Source organism: Prinia subflava, chromosome 3, assembly GCF_021018805.1.
Source record: "Prinia subflava isolate CZ2003 ecotype Zambia chromosome 3, Cam_Psub_1.2, whole genome shotgun sequence".
NCBI classification, from domain to species: Eukaryota; Metazoa; Chordata; class Aves; order Passeriformes; family Cisticolidae; genus Prinia; species Prinia subflava.
This window is the reverse complement of record NC_086249.1, coordinates 59,458,029-59,483,452: the sequence shown is the minus strand read 5'-3', so window position 1 is coordinate 59,483,452 and position 25,424 is coordinate 59,458,029. Positions and strand designations below refer to the sequence as shown.

At 35.1% G+C, this 25,424-nt stretch overlaps 1 protein-coding gene across 7 annotated transcripts in view; it reads left to right on the top strand.

Annotated features, from left to right (window-relative positions):
• RBM26 (RNA binding motif protein 26) overlaps positions 1-21,633 on the top strand; it is a 50,894-nt gene extending 29,261 nt beyond the window's left edge. For 6 of the 7 annotated variants that reach the window (XM_063392282.1, XM_063392279.1, XM_063392278.1 and 3 more), the window contains exons 14-22: positions 433-504; positions 3,614-3,742; positions 5,906-5,980; positions 6,626-6,796; positions 10,516-10,620; positions 12,430-12,639; positions 14,313-14,399; positions 17,174-17,287; positions 20,605-21,633. In XM_063392282.1, the coding sequence (XP_063248352.1) occupies positions 433-504; positions 3,614-3,742; positions 5,906-5,980; positions 6,626-6,796; positions 10,516-10,620; positions 12,430-12,639; positions 14,313-14,399; positions 17,174-17,287; positions 20,605-20,694 (1,053 nt within the window). In that variant the 3' untranslated portion in view covers positions 20,695-21,633. The remainder of the gene's footprint in view (positions 1-432; positions 505-3,613; positions 3,743-5,905; positions 5,981-6,625; positions 6,797-10,515; positions 10,621-12,429; positions 12,640-14,312; positions 14,400-17,173; positions 17,288-20,604) is intronic. The other variant, XM_063392284.1, reaches the window with a different exon arrangement.
• The last annotated feature ends 3,791 nt before the right edge of the window (positions 21,634-25,424 follow it).

The following is a 25,424-nucleotide window of genomic DNA, read 5'->3' as shown; positions in this document are numbered from 1 at the left end:
ATTTCATTATTAGCATTACATCACCACTGTGGTTTTATTTCTGGAAAGGAAGACCAGCACAAATCAGAACACGTTTATAGTTTAAGTTCAGACAACTTCCTGCATTTGATGCAGATGTAATCTGCAAATAGCAGAGTATAGAACACAAGAATTGTAATGTATTTAAAAGGGCCTGTGCAGATAATCCTGCAGGGCCTGCTAGCATGTCTTGGACTTCTTGCAAAAAATATGTAGGATAATCTTTGATTACAAATTTGGCTTCGTATTTGTCTCCTATTATAGACATATATTAACTGCAAAATCAAATATCTAAAATTAATTTTATTAACAGTTTGAATATTTTCCTTTCTGATTTTATTAGTTAAATATTTTTTCTAAATTGCTAATGCTTGTAGTGTACATTTGAACTGTAATTTTGCTTTGTTTTCTTAGAATGTGACTAAATTATCTGTGAAGGATAGACTGGGTTTTGTGTCAAAGCCAGTTACTCCAACAACTGAAAAGGTAAGAAAATGTCTCTTCTCTCATATTTATTTTCAGTAGAATTAATTTTTTTATGAAACCCCTTGTGTCAATATTGTTTCATAACTATGAATAAAATAATTTGTGAAGGATTAGTATATGAATCAAAACTCAGCAGATGGCTAAATGATTATAAATAGGAAAAAGGCTGCTGTTTTCTGGATTTTATTTGATCTATCAGGTTCCTTTTATTCAGTCATAAAAAGAACTTGATCTGTTCCATCATCCTGAGTTATTTAGAAGTATATAAAAATAAATTTTAAAAATAAATAAACCTTAACATTATATATTACACTATAAAAAGCAGTTCTATAAAAATGTTTCTGGACTTCTGTGCCCCTTAAAAGGTGATGCTGTAAACACTTATCATTTTATTTAATTTTACAATTTGCAGTACTTGTAAAAGATAAAGGTGGAAACTAATCAGTATAGAAAAGACAAAGAGAGGTAAGGTAGGAAAGGTGCATCTGAATTGTGGTTATGAGCTATGTATTTTCGCCATTGGTTCCAATTTTCAGAATACAAAGTGGTTGATGTGTTTACTATAGTAGCAAAGTTTATAATGCATGTTTCTACATCTATTTAGCATTTCAGGGGACAGGCTTCTCCAATATTTTTAACATTCATTTCAGAAAACTTGTAGTAGAAAGACAGCAAGTTTTACCCGGTAACAGGATTCTCTGTCTAGGTATATATCTTTTCTATTGTGAGTTAGCTTGACCTGAAATAAGAGAAGCATCCACTGTATTTCCCCATGCACATCCCCTCCCACCCTTTTCAGTATGCCAGTTGATGGATTAAGTGACGTCTAACAGGTCAAATTCCCCCTGGAGATACTTAATATAGAAAGGTGATAATACTTGAAGTTGATAATACCAGTTTTAATATTAGAGAATGTGTCTTTGATTCATTTCAAGCTGAGCAGTCCACCTAAATGCATTGATCAAGGCTTCTTGCCTGTATTTTTAATTTGATTAGTTCCATTCTTGGTACTCTAAATTAGTTGCAGATTAAACAACTTGCTGTGTATTCCTGAACTACATTTTGCATGCATAATGCATGCTTGCTTTAGAAATAGGAAGTCTGCTTCAGCCTGAATGGAAATACTTTTTTTTTCTTCATTGTGTAAGAGTTGAGTTATCATGAAACACTTTTCTACAAAGAGTAAATTTTATGCTAGAATGTTTTTCTATTCTGCTGTCTTGTAGTACAAGTGTAATTTTGCTGAGCGGCTGGGCTGTTCACCAGATTTGTTGTGAAACAGCAGTTTCCTTTGACATTTTTAGTAGGATTCTGAAACTTGATTTTACTTCGTTTTAACTACTACTGCCTCTTTACAAGGAAATATCTTGCTTAGTTTGCAGTCATTATATTCTATAACCATTGGAAATAAAATGATTGACATCTGTCAAAAAACAGAGATGTCATGTCCTAGATGATTCTTTGCACCTGATGGAGTGCACGGTTTGACAAGAGCTTTGCAATGAGTGAGGAAGGAGGTAGCTATTCTCCCCAAAAAGCAGGAGGAAAAGGTGATAAAACAGTCACTATGAGACCTTGTAAGGTCTGTATAGGGACTCATAATTTGTGGACTTTTGAAGAGATTCACAGTATTCATACTGTTTCTTCTCTTGAGTAGTATTAAGTGATTTAGAAGACCTTAGTGTTGCTTTTGACTTGTCCATGTTGGTGCTGTGGTGTCTTTCCTTACATCTCCTGCATAAAAGAGACGAGGTGGTGTGGTTCACTCTGCCCTGAAGAAAGTTCAGGACAAAAGGAATGTGTCAATATTTTTGTCTTTGCTTGATCCTCTGTTTGTCTTGTAGCCTGTCCTAAAGCTACTTTGTAATAGAAACTTTATATTGGGATATGCATACTTTAATGTTCTTTAATAGATTTAGAAAAAATCCTTCATCTTTGTAATGGCCTTCTTAGAGCTTGCATTTTGTACCACCTTCTATAGTACTCCATAACATGTTGATTTCTTTTTGCTGTTATTTTCTATGCACTGCGTACTCTTGAAAACACTTTACTGTGGGAAGAAGTAGTATAAATATCACACTGAAGTGCAGAGGGTTTATATGAACTGTTCCTGTTGTAAATTCTTCTAATTGCTTGGTCTTTTCTGTCTTTCTGTTTCTTGTCTGTCTCTTTTTTTTCCTCCTGTTGGGTGGGCATTTTGTCTGTTTTATGGAGTGCATGATGACCAGTAGAAACTGCATGCATTGTTTAATTTTCTAATAAATACAAAGTATTTTTAAACTCCTGGAAATCATACCAATTGCATAATTTCTTCCATTTGCTAACAAGGTGAACAAGATCATGCCTATATTATCTCTAAGACTTAGCCATGGATTTTTCAATATTAGCATGCCCAAAAGACTCTTTAAGAAACATGCAAAGAAAACAGAATAGCTCAAATCTTCAGGTATTGTGGAGATGTGCATAGTATGTTTTAGTGAGATTGTCAAGAAGTCATCAGTGTTCTCAGTAAGTCATGGAGAAATTTCATACCTCATTACAAATGTAGGAAAGAGAACAGAGACATAAGAGTCTCTTCTTTTGCTGTGTAATGTTGAAGACTTCCCTGTACTTGAGTTACTACTTGCTGATTGTGCAAGCTCTACTTCACACCAACTACATATGAAGAAACCTGTTGTCTCTATGTTGGACCTTGGTCTCTAAAATTATGTTGAAATTTTGCTTGGAAAATTCATGCAGCCCTGAAATACTGTATTTTAGACTTCAAAACACAAAAACAACAGTTACTCTTGCAAAAATCTCAGTCTTCTGTTTCCCTAGTTATGCTCAAATACGTAAATATTTATGTATTTGAGACTTGGAAGTATATACGAAATCTCAGTGGAGAGGATTTATAAGCTGATAGCTTACATATCTGATGTGGTGCTGCCTCTTCAGAAAGTGTTTAGCTTCTACAACTCCAAATATAATTGCTACGCCAAATTTTTATATTCTGTATCATCAAAGGAGACAAAAAAAAAAGATGCTTATATATTTTTAAGCACTCATGCGGGTTTTTTAAAAGATTGAAATTCACTGGCAAAAAAAATAAAATGATTTCCTCCTATAGGTTTTATCTACTTCTACTGGCTTGACAAAAACTGTGTACAACCCTGCTGCTTTGAAGGCAGCACAGAAATCTTTGCCTGTTGTTTCCACTTCCGTGCTAGACTCTAATGAAGCACAGAAGAAAAAACAGGTAAATTAAATATGCTTCTTTTTAAAATGGACCTAGGTTGGGAACTTGTGACCTAGAGATAGAGCACTATGTATATTCATCTCAAGACCGTAGATGAAACTTGTTGCAAGATTAAATTCACTATAATGGGTTTTTTCCCCCCCCCATATTACAAGAAAATTCAGCATTGTTTTGTTATTTTTCTGTGTATGCTCAGGCAGTGTAAGCAAGTTTAAAACTGTAGAAATTCAAAATGTGAAACACTTTTTCCTGGAATCACAATCTACACGGTGAGATATGAATTGTCTATTGTGAGTGAAAGGGAGTGTAGTATAGTCACTGTTCTTCTCCCTTAAACTATTCTGGAACTGGCCTCTATTCTCAGTGTATTTTGTACATGTGACAAAAAATGTTTCTTCGAGAGAACTGAGAGTTTTACAACTCTGCATTTTGTTGTTTCCAAGCTGTAGATCTTCTGCACCCATTTTTATTTTTAGATAGGGCTAGGCTTTCTCTTTATTATTAATGTTAGAAAGGAAATGGAACAAAAATGTATTTGGCCTTAATAGGTCACTCAGTTATAGTTTAGCTTGCTTAGAATTTTCAAGAGAGCACAGCAAAGCTCTTTCTTCAGGCTTATTCTTATCATTTAGAGAAACAAAATAGAGGACATTGTTTGCCTTACTGGTTTTTAACCACAGATTACGAATACATTGCTAAGTTAAGTCGAAATGTAAGTGTTGAAATTAGTATAATTGTTAAACAAAGATTTTGGTCAAATACTGCTAAATTTCTGTAATTTATGTCTAATGTAATTTGAACTAGCAGTTTGTAGCTGCATATGAGTTTTGCCATTGGTGCAGAATTTAAAGAAAACGGTTCTGATTTTGAAATTTCATTTCATGTTTGTCCCCTAACACATGCTTTTATAATTAGAGTCTTTACCTTTCAAGTTAAGATGCTAAATGCCTGTAAAATGGCAAAAAACTTGTAATAAAATTGTTGACTCGTCATAACAGCTGTAGAGGTTTTTTTGAGAGAAGGCATTGAAGTTGTGCCTAAGTGATTGGCTCTCTTTTCATGTGATCTTGTACTCCTTCCTGCCTTCAGAGATTTCTGTTACAATATACTAGTACTTGTGGAAAAACATGATTTTGTGGGACTGACTCCCTTCTTTTCCTTCTGTCTCCCTAGCTATTTTTCACATTCATCCCCTTACCTTCCCTTTCCCTTCCGAGAAATGATTGCACACTGTACTGAATTACTAACATTTCATGCGGCAAAAATTTTCAGTGTTTGGGAAGGCATACAGAAACTTGACTACTATTTCTTTTTCTGGGGCTATTGTTCATTTCCAGTCTTTGTATAAGATATTCCACTTGGAGCTGATCCCAGTTGATCATCTTCTCTACTACTGCCTCTCCTCTACTATTCCATTAAATATATTGATATCAAAGCTCTTAAGGGTTTTCTGCTAAGACTTTTCTCTATTCTCTATATTTGAGAACAAGAAGCAGCTGCTTCTTTACAAGCACCATTAGTAGGCGCTGAGGTCAGCAGGGTGGCATCTCCTCCTGCTTCTCATTCTGAGTGCAGTGTTGTCACTTACTGATCCGTTTCAGTTCATTTCGATTTGCCCATGCCTGGTCAAGGTTCTGTTGTTGGCAGATGGAGTAGCTGTACTTGTCACTTCCCAGTTAAGAGTGCTCAGATACAAAAGAGGTGCTTTTCTTTGGATGACACTTCCAAGTTGAGATAGAATGAGTTTTCTTTTTGCCTGTAACAGTTCTGGAGACTGTGTTTTAATTGATGGGCTTGATTTATAGTTGCTTTCAAGATAATTGTGCTTGCACATTTAAAGACTTGCATGCTGTACCTCTGGAGGTAGTGTAATATGTTACCTTTCAGCTTTCAGTGGAGTTGTGTAAGGTATTACTTTATATGTGAGCAGTAATTAAGTCTTCACAGCACAGATCTAACAAAAAAGATAATTAGATCTTTCTTTAATTTGGTGATGCATTGCATTCCAAAACATAGTTGGAAATATCACTACTTTGCATTTCCTGTTACTAATTTTTTCCCTATTACTGTAAATTACCACTGTGTAGTTGCCAGGTATAGCATATTATTCTGGCATTATGTTTCAAAGTCTAGAAACTTTCTGTAATCTTTTTATGCTTCTAGGAAGCATTGCGACTTCAACAAGATGTAAGGAAAAAGAAGCAAGAAATCTTGGAGAAGCATATTGAAACACAGAAGGTAAAATATTAGCATTAAAGACAGTCATGAATTCAGTTATAAAATCTCAGTTCAGTGTAAAATATTTCAGAATTTGTAAGAATTAACAGAAAAATGGCCTGTCAAATAAGCATTCTCCTAGAATGGTGTTAACATACTATTTTGAGTTTACAGTTTATTTATCTAACTTGTCCTGTTAGTTCACTTAAAACTGTACAAGCTTATGCAATTTTCGTCCAGTTTTAATTAATATTGCCTATTTTGGGAGCAACACTGGGAGAAGGGAAAGCGTAAGTTCTGTCTGACAAGAGCAGACGAGAATGATGTAGAAAATGATGCCTGACTGCACTTAGGCTTAGGAAGAGGAAAAAAGCCAATATGGCATTTAAGTTGAATAAAAGTTTGAGATAATTCGAGTGTGTTAAGCAAATCTTTTCAAATGAATTGGAAATATCTGATTAGGAATATCAGATAATAAGAAACAAATCAGAGATTCAGACAAAGATTTGAATGTAATACAATGTGTTAAGTCTTATATGTTGATTTGTAGGTCACAGCAAAAGAAATGAAGTATTTGTTTTTTTCCATTACTTTTAATGACCACTGGAAAACAGATCTGTAGCAGTAGTTACTGAGTAAAAAGACTTGTTTTTCTCAACTCGACAGATGCTGATTTCAAAGTTGGAGAAGAATAAAGCCATGAAGTCAGAAGACAAAGCAGAAATCATGAAAACACTGGAAATTTTGACTAATAGCATAACCAAGTTAAAGGATGAATTAAAGGGTGTATCACCAGGAGGAGGGACTCCTTTAAAAAGCATGAAAACTAAAACTCAGGTACTCAAATTTTGATCAGCTTTTTAATTAATGAATTCAAATGTTTGTTTCAGAATAAAAATAAGTAGTCCCATCAGCAGTATTTAAAACCCTAACTGCTTTAGTTTTTAAGTCTTCTTGAAGTGAAATTTGTTTTACTTTCTTATCAAAGGAACATAGTTAATTTTAAAACCATGCTGTTGTCTAAAAGCTGTATCTGCTGTTGCACAGATGCTGCATCATCTAGAAGATCAAAAGTCATACGATTCTTCCTTTTACTTTGTCCAGTACTTTGTTTATAGTCTATTGTTTTTTTTAACTTTTAATAAAAATTATGAAAATAGTATTTCTTATGTGAAAAGATTATAATTAGGCAGCACAAATATGTTCTGCTCAGGTTTAATACACAAAACAAACTCTACTGGTACATAATTTCCTGTGACTTTTTGTGTCACGGAAATTTGATCTGGGTGCCCATATTTGGATTTTACCTGTGAGAAGCGCTTTATCCTCTGCTACCATTCTTGTTGATACATGGCTTTCACAGTTTCCTAGCTGCCTAAAGATGCAATTATATTACCTTTGTAAAATGCAGTATTTCGCTTTTCATAGAAGTGTTCCTAAACAGATCACAGTCTTGAAAAGGAAATACCAAAAAGAAATACTGAAATTACTTCTGTGTACTCAACTATCTCTTCTTATGTAGTTTGTTAGGAAAGAGTTGAAGTACCATGTATTTATTCTGAAAATGGGCATAGATTGCTAAGGTGGTCAGACAATAGAATGGATTGCTGACAGAGGTGGTGGAGTCACTGTCTATCCCTGTGGTCTTTAGGGTGCTTCAGGTGCTGGGTGATGTGGTTTAGTGGTTAAAGTGGTAGTGCTGAGTTGAGAGTTGGACTTGATCTTAAGGACCTCTTCCAACCTTGATGATTCTGTGATTCTTGATCCAGGCTTTTCCAGTCTCAGGATATGGGATTGATGAAGGCAAGTCTTTCCAGTAAAGACTGAAGAGTAGGAGGTATTGAGTACCTCCACTGTTCTTATGTCCTTTGTTGTCAGATCCTCTTTAATGTCCAGCAGTCAGACCACATTTTTCACAGCTTAGTGTTCCTCTTGCTGCTGACTGATGTGTTGAAGCCCTTCTTGTTTCTTACTGACTTGGCAGATTCAAAGCCCTTGGTGGGCTTCAGCTTTCCAAACCAGTACCTGCATGTTCAGACAATGTTACTGTATTCCTTGTGTGCTCCACCTCTTGTACGCCTTGGGTTTGGATATAAGTTTTGTTAGAATCATCATGTTCATCCAGGCAAGCATCCTGCCTACTTTGTTTCCTGCATCTTCTGGTACTTGGGAGGATGCAATTCTTGGAAATCATCCTGCCTTTCCAGCAATTACCCAAACCCATGGTATTCAAACAAGAGGCTTTTTCCAGCTGTCTGATGAGGGTCTCATCTTCTTTTACATGACTAGATGGTGTGTAGTACACACTGACTGCAATATCACCTGTATAGGTCTGCCATCTGTCCTGACTCATTAATTTTCAGCTGGCTCGTCATCCATCCCCAGGCAGAGCTCCCTGTGTTCTTACTGTACTCTCTAATGAAGAGCAGCTCCTACTCCTTGCCGTCCTAGCTCATCCTTCCATAAGAGACTGTCTGTCCACTGTATCACTCCCCTGTCTGTTTCTCTGTGGTGTTTTTGTAGTCCCAGGGAGATTGTACCCCTGTAACTGCACACAGAGATCCAGTGCCTTCATTTCACAAGTTTTGTGTAGTTGTGTGTAGGCTCTTTAGAGAGGCACTGATTTCCCAGAAAAGGAAGATCTTGCCCCTGTGATGTGGTTGATTAGGCCCTCCCTTATTTGTATGATTGGTAAGTTCATGTTTGAGATGGTTCTTCAACCCAGTTTTATTTATCTGCAGACCTCTTCTGCTCACATCACCCTTTTCTTTGCAACCTGGTCCACCACTTCCTTGTGTGATAGTTGTTTTTACTTAGAGAAAGTGAGGCAATATACTAATGTTGAAGTTTCAATGAACTTTTTTGAGCTGCTTTTCCATTTCCTTTGTAATATGGAAAATGAAGAAACATTTTAAATAAACCCTCTTCATAGTGGACAAAGTATCCATTATTAGGGTGCAGTTTTGTTAACATTTGAAATAGCAAAAACAATCAGCCCCATCTGACTTTCATAGAAGTGAGGATTTTACAGAGCCCGTGGTTAAAATTTACAGTTTTAACAATTTTCTGAAAGACACTGATCTTGGTTGTCTTTCATTTTTTAAGTGTTTAAGACCTGGACAGCTCTGAAGAAGACCCTGAAGGTATGGAAGATGAGGCCCAAGATATGGAAGATGAGGCCCACAAGACTGTGCCATTATCTTAACCTATTTTAGCTTCTTCCAGTTCATTCAGATTACAAAAGGATCTTCCCCATTAAGTGTGAAACCTTTTCTGCCACTTGATGTGTCCTGAAGGAGGTATTTTCTTCTTCAGACTTGACACAGCTTTGTAACAGAGAAGTCATCACTAAGATCACTACTAATATACCTTAAAAGTCTTCATTACACCAGTGTCACTGGCTGCTCTGTGAATGCTAACTGCTGGTCATCATTAAACTTCAGAAGCGCTTCTTCTGTCATGTCATTGATGTATTGCAACACAGTGGGACTTGAGAGAAGCACTGATTCCAATTTTGGGAATTTGGAAAACAATTATACAGGAGATAATGGATTTTTTTCATCTGGTTGCAGTAGATAATCAGAAAATGGGGCTGAATAGACTTGAGGTTGAAGTTGCCAGTTGAATAATGCAGGGTTTTTTTTCTTTTGAAAACTCCAGGAAAAAAAAATCACTTTTTTTTATTAGTGGTGATACTTGGTTTCCAACTGTTACTAGTGCAGACCCCTCATCTCTTGACACGCAGCCTTTGCAAACATTCCGTGCTGTTGTTTTGATTCAACATGTGTAAATGTAAACTGTTTCACAATCCTCTATAGGTTTTTTTATAGTTAGCCTTCATTTGTGATGTCATTGAAGCGTTTGGATCCTACTTCTTCCATTAAAAGAAGAAGACAGAGAAGTTTCACTTGGGATCAGAACTTCAAATTAAGTTTTCATGGTCACATGAAAACTTCCCCTGCACCTCAGTGGTTGCAGTGAACATGTCCTAATTGGAGTTCAGAGATACCTTTCTGTTTCATCTATGTTTTCTGAACGTTAAAAAATTTTTCAAGATACTGTATCCTTGAAGGTAACTTCAAGTGCATCAGAGACCAGTCTTTTGTTAGCAAAGGTCTTGTTACTTCCTGTGTTTTTCCACTGTGGACTGAGCAGAACTACCATTTGTGCTTTTGCATTATGACATTGTAATAAACTTAGACTCTTTTTCTCAGTACTGATCATAGATTTTGCATTCATTGATAGCTGTACTGCCTTTTTCTCTTCTTTTAGTTCATCTCATGACCATAACCCTATAATTGTGAATTTTTACTGTATGTATCTTTAGAAAAAATTCCATTAGCTTTGGCTTTGTTTGGTAGTCTAAAAGGTTTGGCATTGCAAAGCTCAGATGGAAGTTCTACCTTGCCATGAAGGCTCCTAAGCGTGTTCTTGGTTTTTGAAGATGGAAACCCAGTGTAATAAGCAGTATACCTTCAAAGTTACAGCTTTTTATTGAACAGTTGTTTCCTTAGTAGAGAATGTGGAACTAATAATTTACCGTAACAATTTCTTAGATGCAGAAGGAGTTACTAGATACTGAACTGGATTTGTACAAGAAGATGCAAGCTGGGGAGGAAGTTACTGAATTAAGACGGAAATATACAGAACTGCAGCTGGAAGTATGTTTGTCTTCTTTTGTAGCAATTAACTTTTATTCAGATATTTTCCTTTATATTCATTAGGTTGAGTATTGCATCATGAACTATTTTTATCCAGAGTGCAGTATTAAGGTGCATGTAGATGGAGACATTTAGCAATATTTTAAAAAAACACTTCTCTACTTAAGTGGAATTCAGAAATAGTATTAATTGCACTTGCTACTCTGTTTAAATTCTGCAGCTATTTAGATGACACAATATTTTATAGATTTGTGGTAGTAATGCTTTTTTGATAACATGGAGTGTTTTTAAATTGTTGTTTAAAGGTTTTTTTTGTGTTTGACACAGAAAAGTTACGAAGCACTGCCTGATCTTTTGTTCTTAACAAAAGTGTTAGTATCCTTTTAATGAGATAAATCAAAAAAGCCTGAGGTGCAAAAAATACAATTATTACAGTGTTGGTTTCAAGGGAAGAATTTAACAAAACAAACAGTATTTCAAGAGGTATTCAATGTGTAGAAATACAATCTTTTCTTCAAGTACTTGCTTTGAAAAAAATGAGATAGCTGTACAAATTTCTTCATGTGTCTAATTTTGAGAAATTATGATTGCTTTTGGTGTTACTCTATTTTATATTGCACTTCTTACTTATATGATTGTGTAATATCTACTTGAATAGCTTGATAATCTTTCTTTTTACTGTTAAAGCAGGGCTGCTGTGTCGTTTAAATCACTCTTGTTTAATGGAGCTTGGTCATGTCTTACGTTTAACTGCATATGAATACAGTGCACATATGTGTTTTGACATTGCTTTAAAATCTTACTTCAAAACTTGTTATGCAGCTTTGGTAATTGTGAAAACAGCTTTGCTAATAAACCAAGCCAATTGAATAGAGATGCCACAAAAGCTTATGTTAACAATGTATTTTCTGATGGTGAGTAATGCTGTATAAGTGTACTGAAAGCTTGTTTATAAATTCTGCATCTCAGAAAACATGTGAATTGAGTGACATGTAAAATGGGAATAGAAAAGTAGGTGCACATTCAAGATAAAAGTTACATCATAGCTGAGTGCACTAATCCTACTCCATCTATCATTAAGTCTGTTTGTATTCTGAGTTAGGTAAAAAAGAGCTCTTTCAGGACACTAATACTTAAATGAATTTTCTGAAGCCTTTAGCAAATACCAACAGAAGTAGATGGAGAAAACAGGGTCACCAGTGATGCACGCTTACATGTTTCAGGGAACAGCATGAAATATAACCCTTATACAAATTACAAGAGGGGTAAGGGGGTGTTTTTCCCCCCTGATGTTTGCTTGATTCTTCAGTATTGTGAATTCTTTTAAAAACTTGTATTCACACATTGTGCTTGTGACTTTGACTCCTACAATATTTTGTGTTGCTTATTTGACTCATAACCTGTTTTTCTATTCCAGGTGACCCTGACTTTACTGAAAGAAAATCCAAATAGTTTGCGGCTTGATTGTTGAGTCAGCATGCCCCAAATTACTCATTTAAACATTTTAAAATGTTTAAAAAAAACCCAAACAAAGAACGAAACTAAAAATACCCAATCTTTTAATACCTTATTCTTATTTCCTATTTCTGTCCTGTTACTGGTATGGTAATAATTAACCTTTCATTAATTAGCTTTTGAATGTTATTTGAATGTTCACCTTCTGTTATTTGAAGACCTGCAAGCTGCTCTTTCTGGGGCTTTCCTGGGAATATGTTTTTAGGAAACATCAGAATAGGTGTTTGTTAGTTCTATCTAAATATGTAACTTGTGAATTTTAATTTATCGATGTGTTACGTGTGCACATCCTAGGCTGCCAAGCGAGGGATTCTCTCTTCAGTTCGCGGTAGAGGGGTTCACGTGAGAGGCCGGGGTGCATCGCGCAGCAGGGGCAGAGGAATTCGGGGCCGGGGGAGAGGCAGAGGAGTTCCTGTGCACGCGGTGGTGGATCATCGGCCCAGGGCACTGGAAATCTCTGCCTTCACCGAAAGCGACAGAGAAGATCTTCTGCCTCATTTTGCGGTATGTCATCACTGCACGTTCTTTTTCCCCTTTGGATAGTATCCTTCCATTGAATGACTTGTTTTCTCCTGATTCACTTCATTTGGAAATACTATGGAGGAATGAATCTTTAGCATGATATGCAGAGGATGCATTAGGAAAAGGTAAAACAGGAAAAATACACTATTGCTTCAACTAGTTATCACTGTAATCACATAGCATTTACAAGGCTTTTTTTTTTCCTTACAAAGAAAAACGGTTTGTAATATTTATTTGCTTAACACATAAGTAAATTTTTTAAGTACAAAAAGATGAAATAACTGAAGGAATGGTGAGAATAAAGATTGATTTATTGCCAAACTTTCAGTATCTGAAGTCTGTTTGTCTTTGTTGAAGTCTCTTAACAAGTGCTTAATGAAAATTTTCTTTGAACATTTTCAGTGCTTTTGCCCAACTTTTTGAATTTAGGAGTCAGAGTGAGAATTGTGCAATCATATGTAGATCTTGAAAAGGCATCCAACATTTCTGTCTAATCATGTACTTAAGCTTAAGAAATGAGATCTTTTTCAACTCTTTTTTCAGTCTAAAAAATACTAAATTGGCATTCAAAATTTTACAAATATAATAGTGCAAAATCAACATAAATTTATACAAACACGTATCCTCCATTTAAAAAGCAGTATAATAGAATTAAATTAGTTTATTTTGTGGAATAAATACTAAGAATATCATGTGAATTTCCATCTGTGCCACCGTCTCCTTTGTTTGTTTAGGTTTTTTTCCCAGCATTTAATTGCAGTAGTCCTCTCTGAAGGGTGATGTCCAGGAGCCATTTAGTCCACTAGATTGTACTTCAGTCAGTGTACTTAATACTTCCTGTCAGGTAGTCATGCAAGAAGCTGTAAAGAAAATCAAACAAGGACCTGTCTCTCTTTTCTAGGAAACTTACTATCTTTAACAAGCCAAAATGTTAATCATAAAGAAACTTAGTAACATGAACAAATACAATTCCATTTACAGTGTTAGTAGGATAATCTGAGAAAAAAATGAATTATTTTATTTTGCAGGTTGCAAGTTTGCTCTTTTAAACTTGCTCCAAATTCTATTGGAAATGCTCTGAGCTGTATTTCTGTTTCTGTGATATGATACCACATGTGCCCAGGGTTGTTGTTGCACTTGCACAGATGTGGTTTTTTGTTGGTCTTTGCAGTTGGCCTTACAGTGATGGCAGCATCAAAGGTAGCAGTACCATCACAGCCATTACAGGAATACATAGGTCATGTTATTAAGATGCTGAAATACAGTTAAGTTTTCAAACTTTTTCTACAGCTCCTGACTTGAGGAAATATTTCAGTGGAAGAGTTTCATTAATAAGCTGGTGGAATCATTTCAAGATCCCTTTTTTTTCTAATCAGAAGAGAAATACTGAAGCAGAACAGCCTATTTCTATCATAATTTTACCTCATACCTGTAGGAATTGGGAAATCCAGAGATGAGAGCACTTTGGTGTTTTAACAGTGCAAGCACAAGTAACTGTGTTTTTGGCTGGGACAAGTACTCCGGCATTAAGACTGTGAAATACACACTGTTCTAATTTCCTACTTTGTTTTGAGGCCATTTGATATAGGACTGCATTTTTAAGGTGGAAAAACTGTCTTACTAAACTTTTGTTGTTGTTGTTTATTTATCAAAAGCAATATGGTGAAATTGAAGATTGCCAGATAGACGACTCTTCTCTCCATGCGGTGATTACTTTTAAAACAAGAGCAGAAGCTGAAGCTGTGAGTATAGTCTTTCTTGAAAATACACTGCAGCATTCAGATACTTTGTTGCACTTTTGTATTTGATTAAATGTAATACTGCTAACTATTCTAAAACTATTCACATGAAAGTTTAAATTAAACAGAAGTGTCAGAACTGTATAGTACTGCAATACTTAGGAAATTAAGTTTTATAGCAAAGCGAAGTGCAGGATGTAAGAGGGATATTAAGAGAAACACTTACGAATTCATATTTAGATGTCTTGGCTTATCTTCCTTTAATTGCCAGTTTTTTTTCACCTGAGGACTTGGTACCCTCATAGTCTACCTGGAATTTCACTGATATCCTGTAGAGTCAGGACTGTATATTTACTTTGGGATCAGTTTGGTTTACCTGTGTTTGAAAGCCCGTGGTAGTGTAAATGGGATTTGATCTGATTTTTTTTTTTCCATTTTTAGCATATTTTTAGAAATTTACAAAATTACAGAAGCATAGAATTGCAGAAGTAACTTCTAGAAACTAAAATCCAGAGTTGACTTACATTATAATTCAGTATAATTACATATGGATCATTGGAACTTTATACATTTAGCTCAACAAGACTCCTGCCTTACTTGGTCCCTGGCATAGACATATAATATAGGTATATTATGTGATCGTGAACAAATTAGTGAACATAGTTGTTCTGCAAATGTTCTTTTTTTCCTTTAAAATCATTGTGTCCCTGGTGAGACTACAGAAAGAATGGATTCATATTTGCAGTATGTTTGTATGGAGAGATTTCATTTTATCTTTATATTTTGTACAAATTTTATCTTATGGAATTTACCTGAACGCAGTTTTCATACCTGGCCAGACTATTCTCTTTTCCATCTTGAGGCACCAGTGAGGTGATTGACAGAAATAACTGCTGTTTACAGTGCAAATTAACTACTGGGGACAATAGTTTTGAACACATAGAGAATCATTTATGGTTAGATATTTTGTTATCCTCATGCCAAAGATGTTTTACAAAAACAGAGAATTCAGGTTTGTTTGTGAAACTCTTAGTTATACCAATGATGAGCACTAACTCTTCATTGGAGTTGGAGGTAGTATGGAGATAGTATTTATCCTGCAAAAAGGAGGTACAATTAATGGTACATGATGTATACTGACAGGGGAAAAACAGTATTGTACAGATGTATTGAAGGAACACAGTTCAACAGTGAACAAAAGTCCTGTTCAAAGATAAAAGCTGCTGTAATTAGTAGATTCATAAATGAATTGAATTAAAATTGGGATTTTAGTTTTGGTACTTGCTGGTATTGGGTACTTCTTGGAGTTTCATATTCTTTGACATTGTAGTTTACATAAGAAATGCTCTTAGGTGCGGAGAGAAAGTTCTGCTTCCCTGAAAAGAAAATTGGTTACCTAGAACAATAATCTATTTTGTGGACTATCCAAATAAAGTCTTTACTTCTCCCAATGGAGTACGATTCACTGCAAGACTCAGGATTTATGGTCAATGTTTGAGAAGTCCATGTTCTAGTGAGCATTTAATTGTAAACTTTGTGTTTGATTAGACTTTTGAGTCTAATTTCACCTTCATTTTTAAATGAAGATCTTATGAAAACTAGGTTCAATTGAATCTACGAAAAAATTGTATTTTCTTTAGGATATTCTTACATATTAAAGATGTTTCTATTGGAATGTCTGTGTTTACAACTAAAGCGTTAAGGCTGGCAATTTGAGAAGTTGTTGCAGGTAATCATTAAAAACCTCTGCTGAGGCAAATTGTGAAGTAACTGCAGCTAATATTTTACTTCCTTAAATGAAAATAGGCCTAGGCTTTATGATCATATATGTTCTAACCTAGAAGGGAGAGGAAGATTCCCTATTGTAAAATGTTGCGTTTTTATGAAGTAGTAATTTTTTCCTAAGATTACAAGTTGTTTCTGGACCTAAATGTCACATATAAGTACTTTTAAAAATTCTAGTTGTGTGACATTGTGATGGGACCATGGTCAAAAAGCTCCTGAGCTGCATTTTAATAAGCATAGAATCCTTTAAATTTATCATAAATTTATATGTACAGATTTAAAATTTATACCTGGGGACTTTAATATCACACAATTCATGTTCAGATGTCATTGAACATGTAATTGTTTCTACATTTCACATTATGCTGTACTTTCAGATTGTACTATAAATCTTTTGTGACCATGACAGTTATTTCGGAATGTTGCTAACGCTGATTTATGCTCATTCATGTTACTTTAATTTGAACATACTATTTCCAAAGCAGCCACTTAATGCAGCTGGTACTTAGGAAGACATGAATATCCCATAAGTTAAAAATTTTTACATTTCAATTACAACAGCTTTACAGGAAGTGGAACATTTTCCGGTAGATTAAATTGTAATCGCAAAGGGGTTTTTTTCAGTTGTTTGGTTGTTGGGTTTTTTAAAAATACGTTAAATAATTTGTGGTGTGTCTTATTTCTTCCAGTAAGTTACGCATTAATAGTTTTGTGTCTGTCTTTGAAAGGTGGGGAACTAGCAAAATAATACTAAAAACCAGGAAGGTGTTGGTTCAGTATGTTACCCACATTACTAAATGATTTACGGTTTTCCAAGCTTATTTTCTTCTGAATGCTTTTTCATCATTATCATCAAAAGATGTATGAATTCCATGTGCAGTGAATGAAGTTGTTTCATTTAACCTAATATCAGTACTTCAGTATGAACATATTACAACTTAGACTTTCTTTTGTAAAGGCATGTGTAACTAAGATAGTTAAACTTGTTTTAGGCTGCAATTCATGGATCTCGATTCAAAGGACAAGAGCTAAAGTTGGCATGGAACAAGCCTGTTGCTAGTATGTCAGCTATTGAAACAGAAGAAGCTGAACCTGATGAAGAAGAAGTAAGCTTTCTTTTTCTTTATTTTTTATTTTGATTTTTTCTTTTTTAAGATGAAATAATACAGCTTTCTCAAAAAGAAATTATGAATTGGATATCTGTGGATTCATACTTGTATTTTTTAACCTAACTCATGTTTTGATATCAGAAAGTTGATTTTTATATATTTCTTGGGATTTAGGGTGTTGAAAGTCTAGATCCTTTGCTTTTCCTTGCAAAGATATTTCATTTCTTATGTAATGTAACAAAAAGCTTTAGAGGATATATCTAGAAAATGGAAGGCACAGGTTTGAACTTACATGAGAGAGGTTGAGGATTTTGTCCAAAACATGAGTTTATGCCATCTGCTTTTGGTACTAATTTCTTAGAGGATCCTTTTTTAGACTCTAGTTTTGCTTTATAAATATGGATCGGAGGATACAGGTGAAGGAAAAGTTCAGAGCATTTTCTGACTTCATTCACACACCTAAAGTACCCTTGCTGAGTGTTACTCTTCATCATGGTACATGAGAGATACCAAAGCCTTGTTGAAATAATCCTAATTGCTTCAATTTGGAATAGTGGGGCAATATGTATTGATGCTATCTAACTCATTACACTCAAAATACTTACATTTTTTAATTCAGAAAAATAAATGTCACCTGGAGATAAAGTCATGCAATCTTTTTCCAAATTTATTTGCTGTCAGTTAACTGTATCCACATAATTAACATAGAAAGTTGAAGTGCACCTTGACCTAATGACAATATTTTGTCTGCATCTTTTTCCTTTGGCATTTTTGTGGATCTACTGGAGAAGCAGCTTCACAAGTTTGCTTTGATACAACCAAATTTGGTTAATTTTCTTACACTTGGTGGTGTTCACTTTCTTTTTTTTCCTGAAGAAGGCCACTTTGTCTCTTAGCTTCCTCTCTCCAAAATTGCTAATTTGTTTCTTGTGTGCAAGTTGAAGATAGGTACCTCTCATATTAGACATAATATGTGCATTCCAGTTTACTGAGTGCTACTTCCTTCATGTACACAAACCTCAAGCATTTTCAGATGGTCATGAGCTGTGAGTGAACAAGAGACTATTATGCAATCTTCAGAGCATCTCAGGTATTTTGTCACATCTCCTTCAGGGAAGTATTGCCTGGGAAGATCAACAGCAGTGTGTTGATGCAAGGAGTCTGCATTATTGAGAGATCTCCTTGAGTAACCACTTCACTGAGACTATTTCTGTAATGAAGGAAGGGCATGCAGGGATATGCAAACATTTCAGCAGAGTAAAGGAAGGAAAGTACAGATTTCCTGGTAGGTGAACAAGAGAGATCTCTCTTTTAACTGCCTTAGCTAATTATTCCTGTGGAAAATACCTAGGAGTTGAACTTGGAAACCCTTCGAAACCCTTAGCTGTTCATTGGTTTGTCTGCTTGCTACTTAATTTGTTAATAGCAGCTGTTGTAAACGCATGAAAAACGTTTTCTTCATTATTCCATGTTAGTTCAGCTGAGTACTATGCTATAGAAGGTAGCAGGCTTAAGACTTGAATGAAACTGAGAACTTTGTCTCAAAAAAAGAAAAAAAAAAAGCTATATAATACAGCCGAGTGAGATTCTTAATAACTAAGAATCTAGGGTTCCCAGTCATTTATGAAAATCAGAGGAAAGTCTTTTGGACTTGAGCCCTTTAGAAAAACCCTGGTGAGTAGTCAGCTAATTATAAAAGCATCTGGTCTTCCCAGATGCCTTATGTTCTACACCTGGGTGCCTAAGAAAAGAGTTTACTCTGCGGAGTCAACAACTGATCCCTAGGAAGAGTGTAAGTAGAGATGAACTTTTAATCATCAGCGGTTTGCAGTTTAGGGACCTCTTGAGTCAGAGATGTGCTGTCTTTGTAGTTGAAAGGACTTGACATGTGTTTACTGAATTAATTTATCTGGGTTTTTTTGGAATCTGAATCACATCTGTAATGTCCTGTAACAGAGAATGCTACTTGCCTGAATAAGTATTGTTCTATTGGATCTGCACCTAAATGTTCTCTCTTAAATTTCTTTAAGGTACAGGGACACTGTCATACTTCCTCTCAGTTATTTTCTCTCCCTGTAGTTGTTCCCTTGTGTGAAAGCCTGGCTTTTTGATCATCTCTACCACCACTCCATCTTCTGCTCTTTAGGATTCTGCTCTGTGCAGTGCCCAGGATTCCTTCTCTTTGACTGTTTTACTGTTGTATTTTAGTTCACTAAACATCAGAGAATACCAGGAAAGAATCTAAGTCCTCAAAAAGTTTCTGTGTTTTAGTCAGGGTCAGACCGTGCAAGCATACATTGACAGACAGGCCTGGTGTCATCAGAGCTCTTTTTGAAACTGTGCTTTCCATATTCAAGAGTAATGAAGACAGTAGTTTCTGCTCTTGTAAAAGAGCCTCCTGGAAAGAGAGAAGGCTTAGTTTTATGCTTTCTTCAGCCTAGGGCCTCTTCTCTCTCAGAAGACTTCATAATTTTGCAAATCAACCTTCACATCTCTTGCTGAATTTGGAAATACTGTAGATAAAAGCCTGTAATTCCTTAGACACAAAGAAAAAGCAAGAAAGAACACAGCTGCTGTCTAACAGCTGGGCAGCTGTTCTAAGGAAAGACATCCTTGTGGTTTAGTCCTTTCTTTAGCTGTGGCAGAGTTTGCTTTGTTAGGTGTTATTGTCAAAAAATTCCCAAGGTAGGGTAGTTTATATACACCCCTGTGTCTATATGTAGATAGAAGTTCAATTTACATTCACAGGTTTTGAAGTCTGTCAAGTTACTACGTTGTTATGGAACGGAATTGAAAATATACTAATACAGTTTGTCTGCATTTCTCTAAATACCTGTCTCTCGGCCTCAATTGTTTAAATTTTTATATTGATTGTAGTCTTGATTAAGATACAGAATCAAAAAATCCCAGATTCAACCTTTTTGGTACTGTGGAACAGGTGAATAAAGCGCTTGGATGATAACAGACATAGATACTGTGAACATGCAAAAAACCTTTTGTTTTCAGTATAGCGTATTACTATGTTCATGGGAACGTAGCAATTTGGACATGAATGATATGCTGAAGAATCAGAAGAGCTGTTTAAGGATGAGGTGCATGAGTCGTGGTCTAAAGTCTATTGAAAAATGTTCCATTTACCATTTAGCAATATACATATGTAAGGCATACACATCGTGTACTTTCTTGAAAGCATTAATGTTTGCCTATTCACCAGGTTTTTTTCTTTATTAAAGTCCAAGTGCCAGAGATTTGTATTTTGCCTTTTGATGTTTAGCATTTTCTGATATAAGAGTTATCACATTTTTCTCTTGAAGTTTCAGGAAGAATCTTTGGTAGATGACTCACTGCTTCAAGATGATGATGAAGAGGAAGAGGAGAATGAATCTCGTTCATGGAGAAGATGATTCAACTGATCAACGACAATGCTAGAACTGCACCTGTGTTGCATTAGTATTACCTAATGTACTTCTGCATCTTTGTATTAAAAGGGGTTTTGTGATGAAGTTGGATTCAGATGTAGATTAAAAAGCAGCTGGTCAGTTATACATTTTGAGAGATTGATGTTTGAGTTACATTTCAGTAAATGATTGCTAAAGACATCATACTAGGAACATATGCAATGTTTTTATTACATAGTTCTACAGAAAGTTACAGAATTCTTTGGGTTCTTTGTAATTTACTGAATTGGTCAAACACAAATGACCAAAAGTTGTTATAACATAGATAATTTTTGTTCTATTCCAGATACGGAATGAAAATTTGCATTTAAAATCTTTGTGAATGTTTTCAGAAATGAATAGATAACAGTACTAAACTGAAGTCTCTAAAGTTATGTATTCATAATATTACATAGTAGTATGCTTAGGCTTTACTATGTACTAGCCTTTTGTTGGATTTGTGTACGTATTTTACCTATGGGTTTTAATGATAAAGTGTATGACTGCTTTGCATATAAGTCCTTATGACTTTAAGATGTTAAAAAAATAAAGAAATGGAATGGTCTTAAAAAAAAAAAAAAGAAAAAGAAAAAAAAAGCAATAACCAAAAAAGCTAAGGCAATGGTCCTTCATGATGAAAAAAAGAAAAAAAAAAAAAGAAAAAAAAAAAAGACAAAAGACCATTCCAAATGGCAACCCCCACCCCCATGTTCACAAAAGGAGCTTGAATCACTATCACTTACACTAAAATAATACTGAATATATAAAACCAACTTAATCGTGTTTTATCTACATTAACACATGGTTTACTCTTTTGGATGTTCTGAATTTAAAGTGATGCGAGTCAAATCTCAAATAGAATAATACTCCAACAATAAGGATTTTTTTTATATCTGTACTGTGCAACTCTAGAAGAAAGTTTGATGCCACAAAACTAACATGCAGTACTGAAATACAGTTTAGAAAAATACGTGAAGAGAATTTGAATACTTAGTAGATAATAGTCTAAAAATTTGAGTACACAGCTAATGCATTTTTTATATTCATGTGTTTTTATGATTACATTTTTTCATTTCAAAAGTGACAGTTGGAGAATCCTAAGTTCACACTATAGCACATATTCACCATTCAAAAACATGTGAAATGTTAGTGTACTCCACAGAAAATCTCCATTGGCTCTTTCTAGCGTGTGAGGTCTGAAGTTGCTTCTTGTGAAGGGGAGCTGCCTACTCCTTTGCAGTAAAGGACCTCTCAGAAAGACTTTTTTTAAATATCCATTTAGTGGCATTTTACTGGACTGGTTTCAAAAGGGAACCCTTTTTAAGTGTTAAAGACTTGGCTTTTGGTTTTGGTCTGAAGGGAGTGGGTAGGGTGTTGTTTTGATCTAATATTTTCTTTTTCGCCATTAATTCATTAATGAGTGCATCATAAAACCACTGTCTTACTTATCAAATAGATGGATATGAGCTTGTACTGCCATTCACTTAGGTGCTGAACTCACTGATCCTTGTGGGTCCCTTTCCAGCTTGGAATATTCTGTGATTTTGTGATAGATCAGTTAACAGGGTGCTTTTGTCTTTTGCTGGAAAGAGAGAGAGAACTGGTATAAGTCATGGCCCTGTCCTTTTTTTTTCAAGTCCAAAGTAGGAATGGAGGAAAGTAGAAGTAGTAGCATTCTAGAGAGAAGAGCTCCAGCTGTAGTATTTTTGTTTGTGCTTTTCAGTTATTTGAAAGGGGTTTTAAGAACTGGATCCTAGTTTTGGGGTGTTTTTTGTTGAGTTTTAGGTTTGGTTTGGGTTTCCCCTCTGTCCTGATGTGTATGCATATCTTGTTGCAAAAACATGCACTTAAATTTTTGTACAGTCCTAGTTTCACATTGAAATGTCACAATTGACTGCCATGCTTGTTACACTAAGTATAAATTTTGCCATAAGGAATTGTATCTGGGAAATTGATTTCCTTTTACACTGAATTTCAGGCAAAATAAAATATTTTAAGAACCTTTTTATCCAGTGCTCTGAATGAGCTGTTCTGATTCACTGAAGTAAGTACATGCCTTCCTACTTTTTAAATTAGTTTACTACAATTGAAGAGTGCCAAATTGACGGTCCATGAGGTGGAGATTTTTTGTGTGTTGTCTTACAGAACGGGTACAGCACAGGAAAACACTGTCCATGCTCCATAAAGTGTGTGGTGTGCTGTGCTGCTCAAATCTGCCTTTTCACTGCAGTCACTCAACACAAGCTAATGCCAACTGTAGCTGTGTTTTTTACATGGATGCCTCTTAAAAATCATCTCAAATTGCTGTATCATGTAATTTGAGAACTTGGGTTCCAAGTTTGCCTGCCTGTTTTGAATTCAGCCTGGTAATGCATCCAAGATTCATTTCATTGAAACTTTGCACCCTGCTCTACTGGTAAGGGTAGACCTTTTAAATCTCTTTTTATCACCTTCCTTCTGCAAAGTGCGTACTGGTGTGTATTTTGTTCGTTGCTGTTACCTCGTGACATTCTGAATGGCTGGAAAACACCTAGTTCAGAATGGCTTGGTTTATTCTCACTGTAAAACCAACCCCAGTCAAAACCAGTCTGTGTTTGTGTGTCGTTCAACAGAAGGAAACGCTGTCCCAGCTGCAGTCTGAATGGATTCTATACAGATTTGTCATTATCAAATTATTTTCTTCATTTGATTTCTTGTTGGCTTGCTCTATCTTCCTTGCCTAGCTCTGCTCTCCCGTCCATCTTTTTGCTGCTACCTTAGGCAGCATTTGTTACTTCAGTCAGATCCTTATTAACAGCTTACAGTGAAATCTTCTGTCACCCGGAGCAGCATCCTTGTTTCAATCAACAAACCAAACATCCTACTAGCTTGGTTTCCTTCAAGACAGCTTTTCAGAACTTCCATCGAATAAAAGGTAACATTTAAGAAGGGATTTTCCCCTTGGATGCTAAAGGGCTTGAGTAAGATGTAAGCAGGCGTGCAGTTCAGTGGCAGTATTGTTTAAAACTATGTTCAGTTGAACTACAAAACATTTGAAGAGAATCAGTAATTCAGACTATATTACAATCTCTACAAAACAGTAAATTTAACAAGAATATCTCTTTGAAGCAACGCTTGTAGCCAATACTATTCATATTTTTCCTTCTCTAAAGACCAGCCATACACTACAGTTGTACAAATGCACAAAGTAATATAAAGGGGTAGAGACCTTCAATGCAACACCTCATTTACTCTAATTCAACTTTGATTTTTTATGCTGCAACTAATGAAGATATAGTCAGATGTAATCCTGTGTTACTTATCCATTATTGCAGCTAGGACAGTTAGTTACGATGAAAAAATTAGAGTAACTGGGACAAATAACAGGTATTTGAGGGGTCTCTGGGAAAACAGGTGAAATTTGAAAAGGTTTTATTCATCATACTGCTCTGAATAGAACTTTATCTTACTGTATTGATGTTATGGCACTTGTTTACTTTCAAATGAACCTGTTAAGTCAGACAAAGTAAAAGTTCTTGATCAAGATAAAAGAAAAAAGCTTCATCTTTCTCAAATGAGCCAATATAGCTGTAAACTTATCCTTGGGGAAGATGAATCTTCAGTTTTTGTAGACTCAGTGTAAAGAGGTCGACATAGACTTTTGTAAATGCTTTAGTGTGCTTGTTACACAGGTGCCTAAATACTGTAGTCTTATAATTTTTTTTAAATATGCCTCTGCATGTTTTATTCTGAATCATGTTTTAAATCTGAGGATATCAAAAATACAACAAAAATAGACTTCAGTGATTTCAGTCTTTATCTGAATTCTCCTGAATTGTAATGGGAACTCTAGTGAGAATGATCTAAAGAATGTACCACCTATACCACCCATACCATCTGTTTTTCCTAATAGATAATTATTTTTAAAATCCTATGTGTGTTAATGTTAACATTTATCTGAATGATTGTACTTTGTTCTTGGTTTGAGTGAAGATTAACATTTTTTTCTTCTTCTTGCAGTAAGCTTGTAATCCTGAGACCAGTTGATGTCTTTGAAAATCATCTCATCTGACCCTGTGGTATACTGTAGTAATTTTGACATTATAGTTTTAATTCTCGAAGTCCAAGATCCTTCCTGATCTATTAGCAGAATAGACTAATTCAGTTTCTCACCTCTCTGTGCCAAGGACTGGAATACCTTGTTTAGCAAATCTGTCTGGTCTAGTTGATGAACTGGATTTTAGTATTTCCCTGTCAGCAAATGGAAGAAAAAAGTTTGAGACATACACTCTTCAAAATTCATTTTTCTGAAAAACATCTGCAGTAGACCTGTTTGTTTCATTTTGACCTCTTGGATACAGAGAGGGTAGTATAGTCTTTTTACTTTTTTACAGTGTTTTATTTTTCTGTGTTTCAATGCACGTAAGCTTTTGATAGTAATTTGATGGGTAAAAATTATCTTAAAAAATCAGATCTTTTAATATCACCTAGCGTATACTCTTTATTTGGAGAGAAAAATAATTGTGTTAAGAGTTCCTCCTGACAAGCTGTGAAGATTATTGAAAATCAGAAACGTTGTTTACAGGCTCCAGAACTTCAACAGTGTAGATGTTCTTTTCCCAGTTGCTGAAGAATGACTTCTGTTTCTTAAATGTAGTGTTCTTTTAAATGCAAAAGGAAAAAAAATACTAGCTTCTCAAAATGTTTTTGTGATGGTC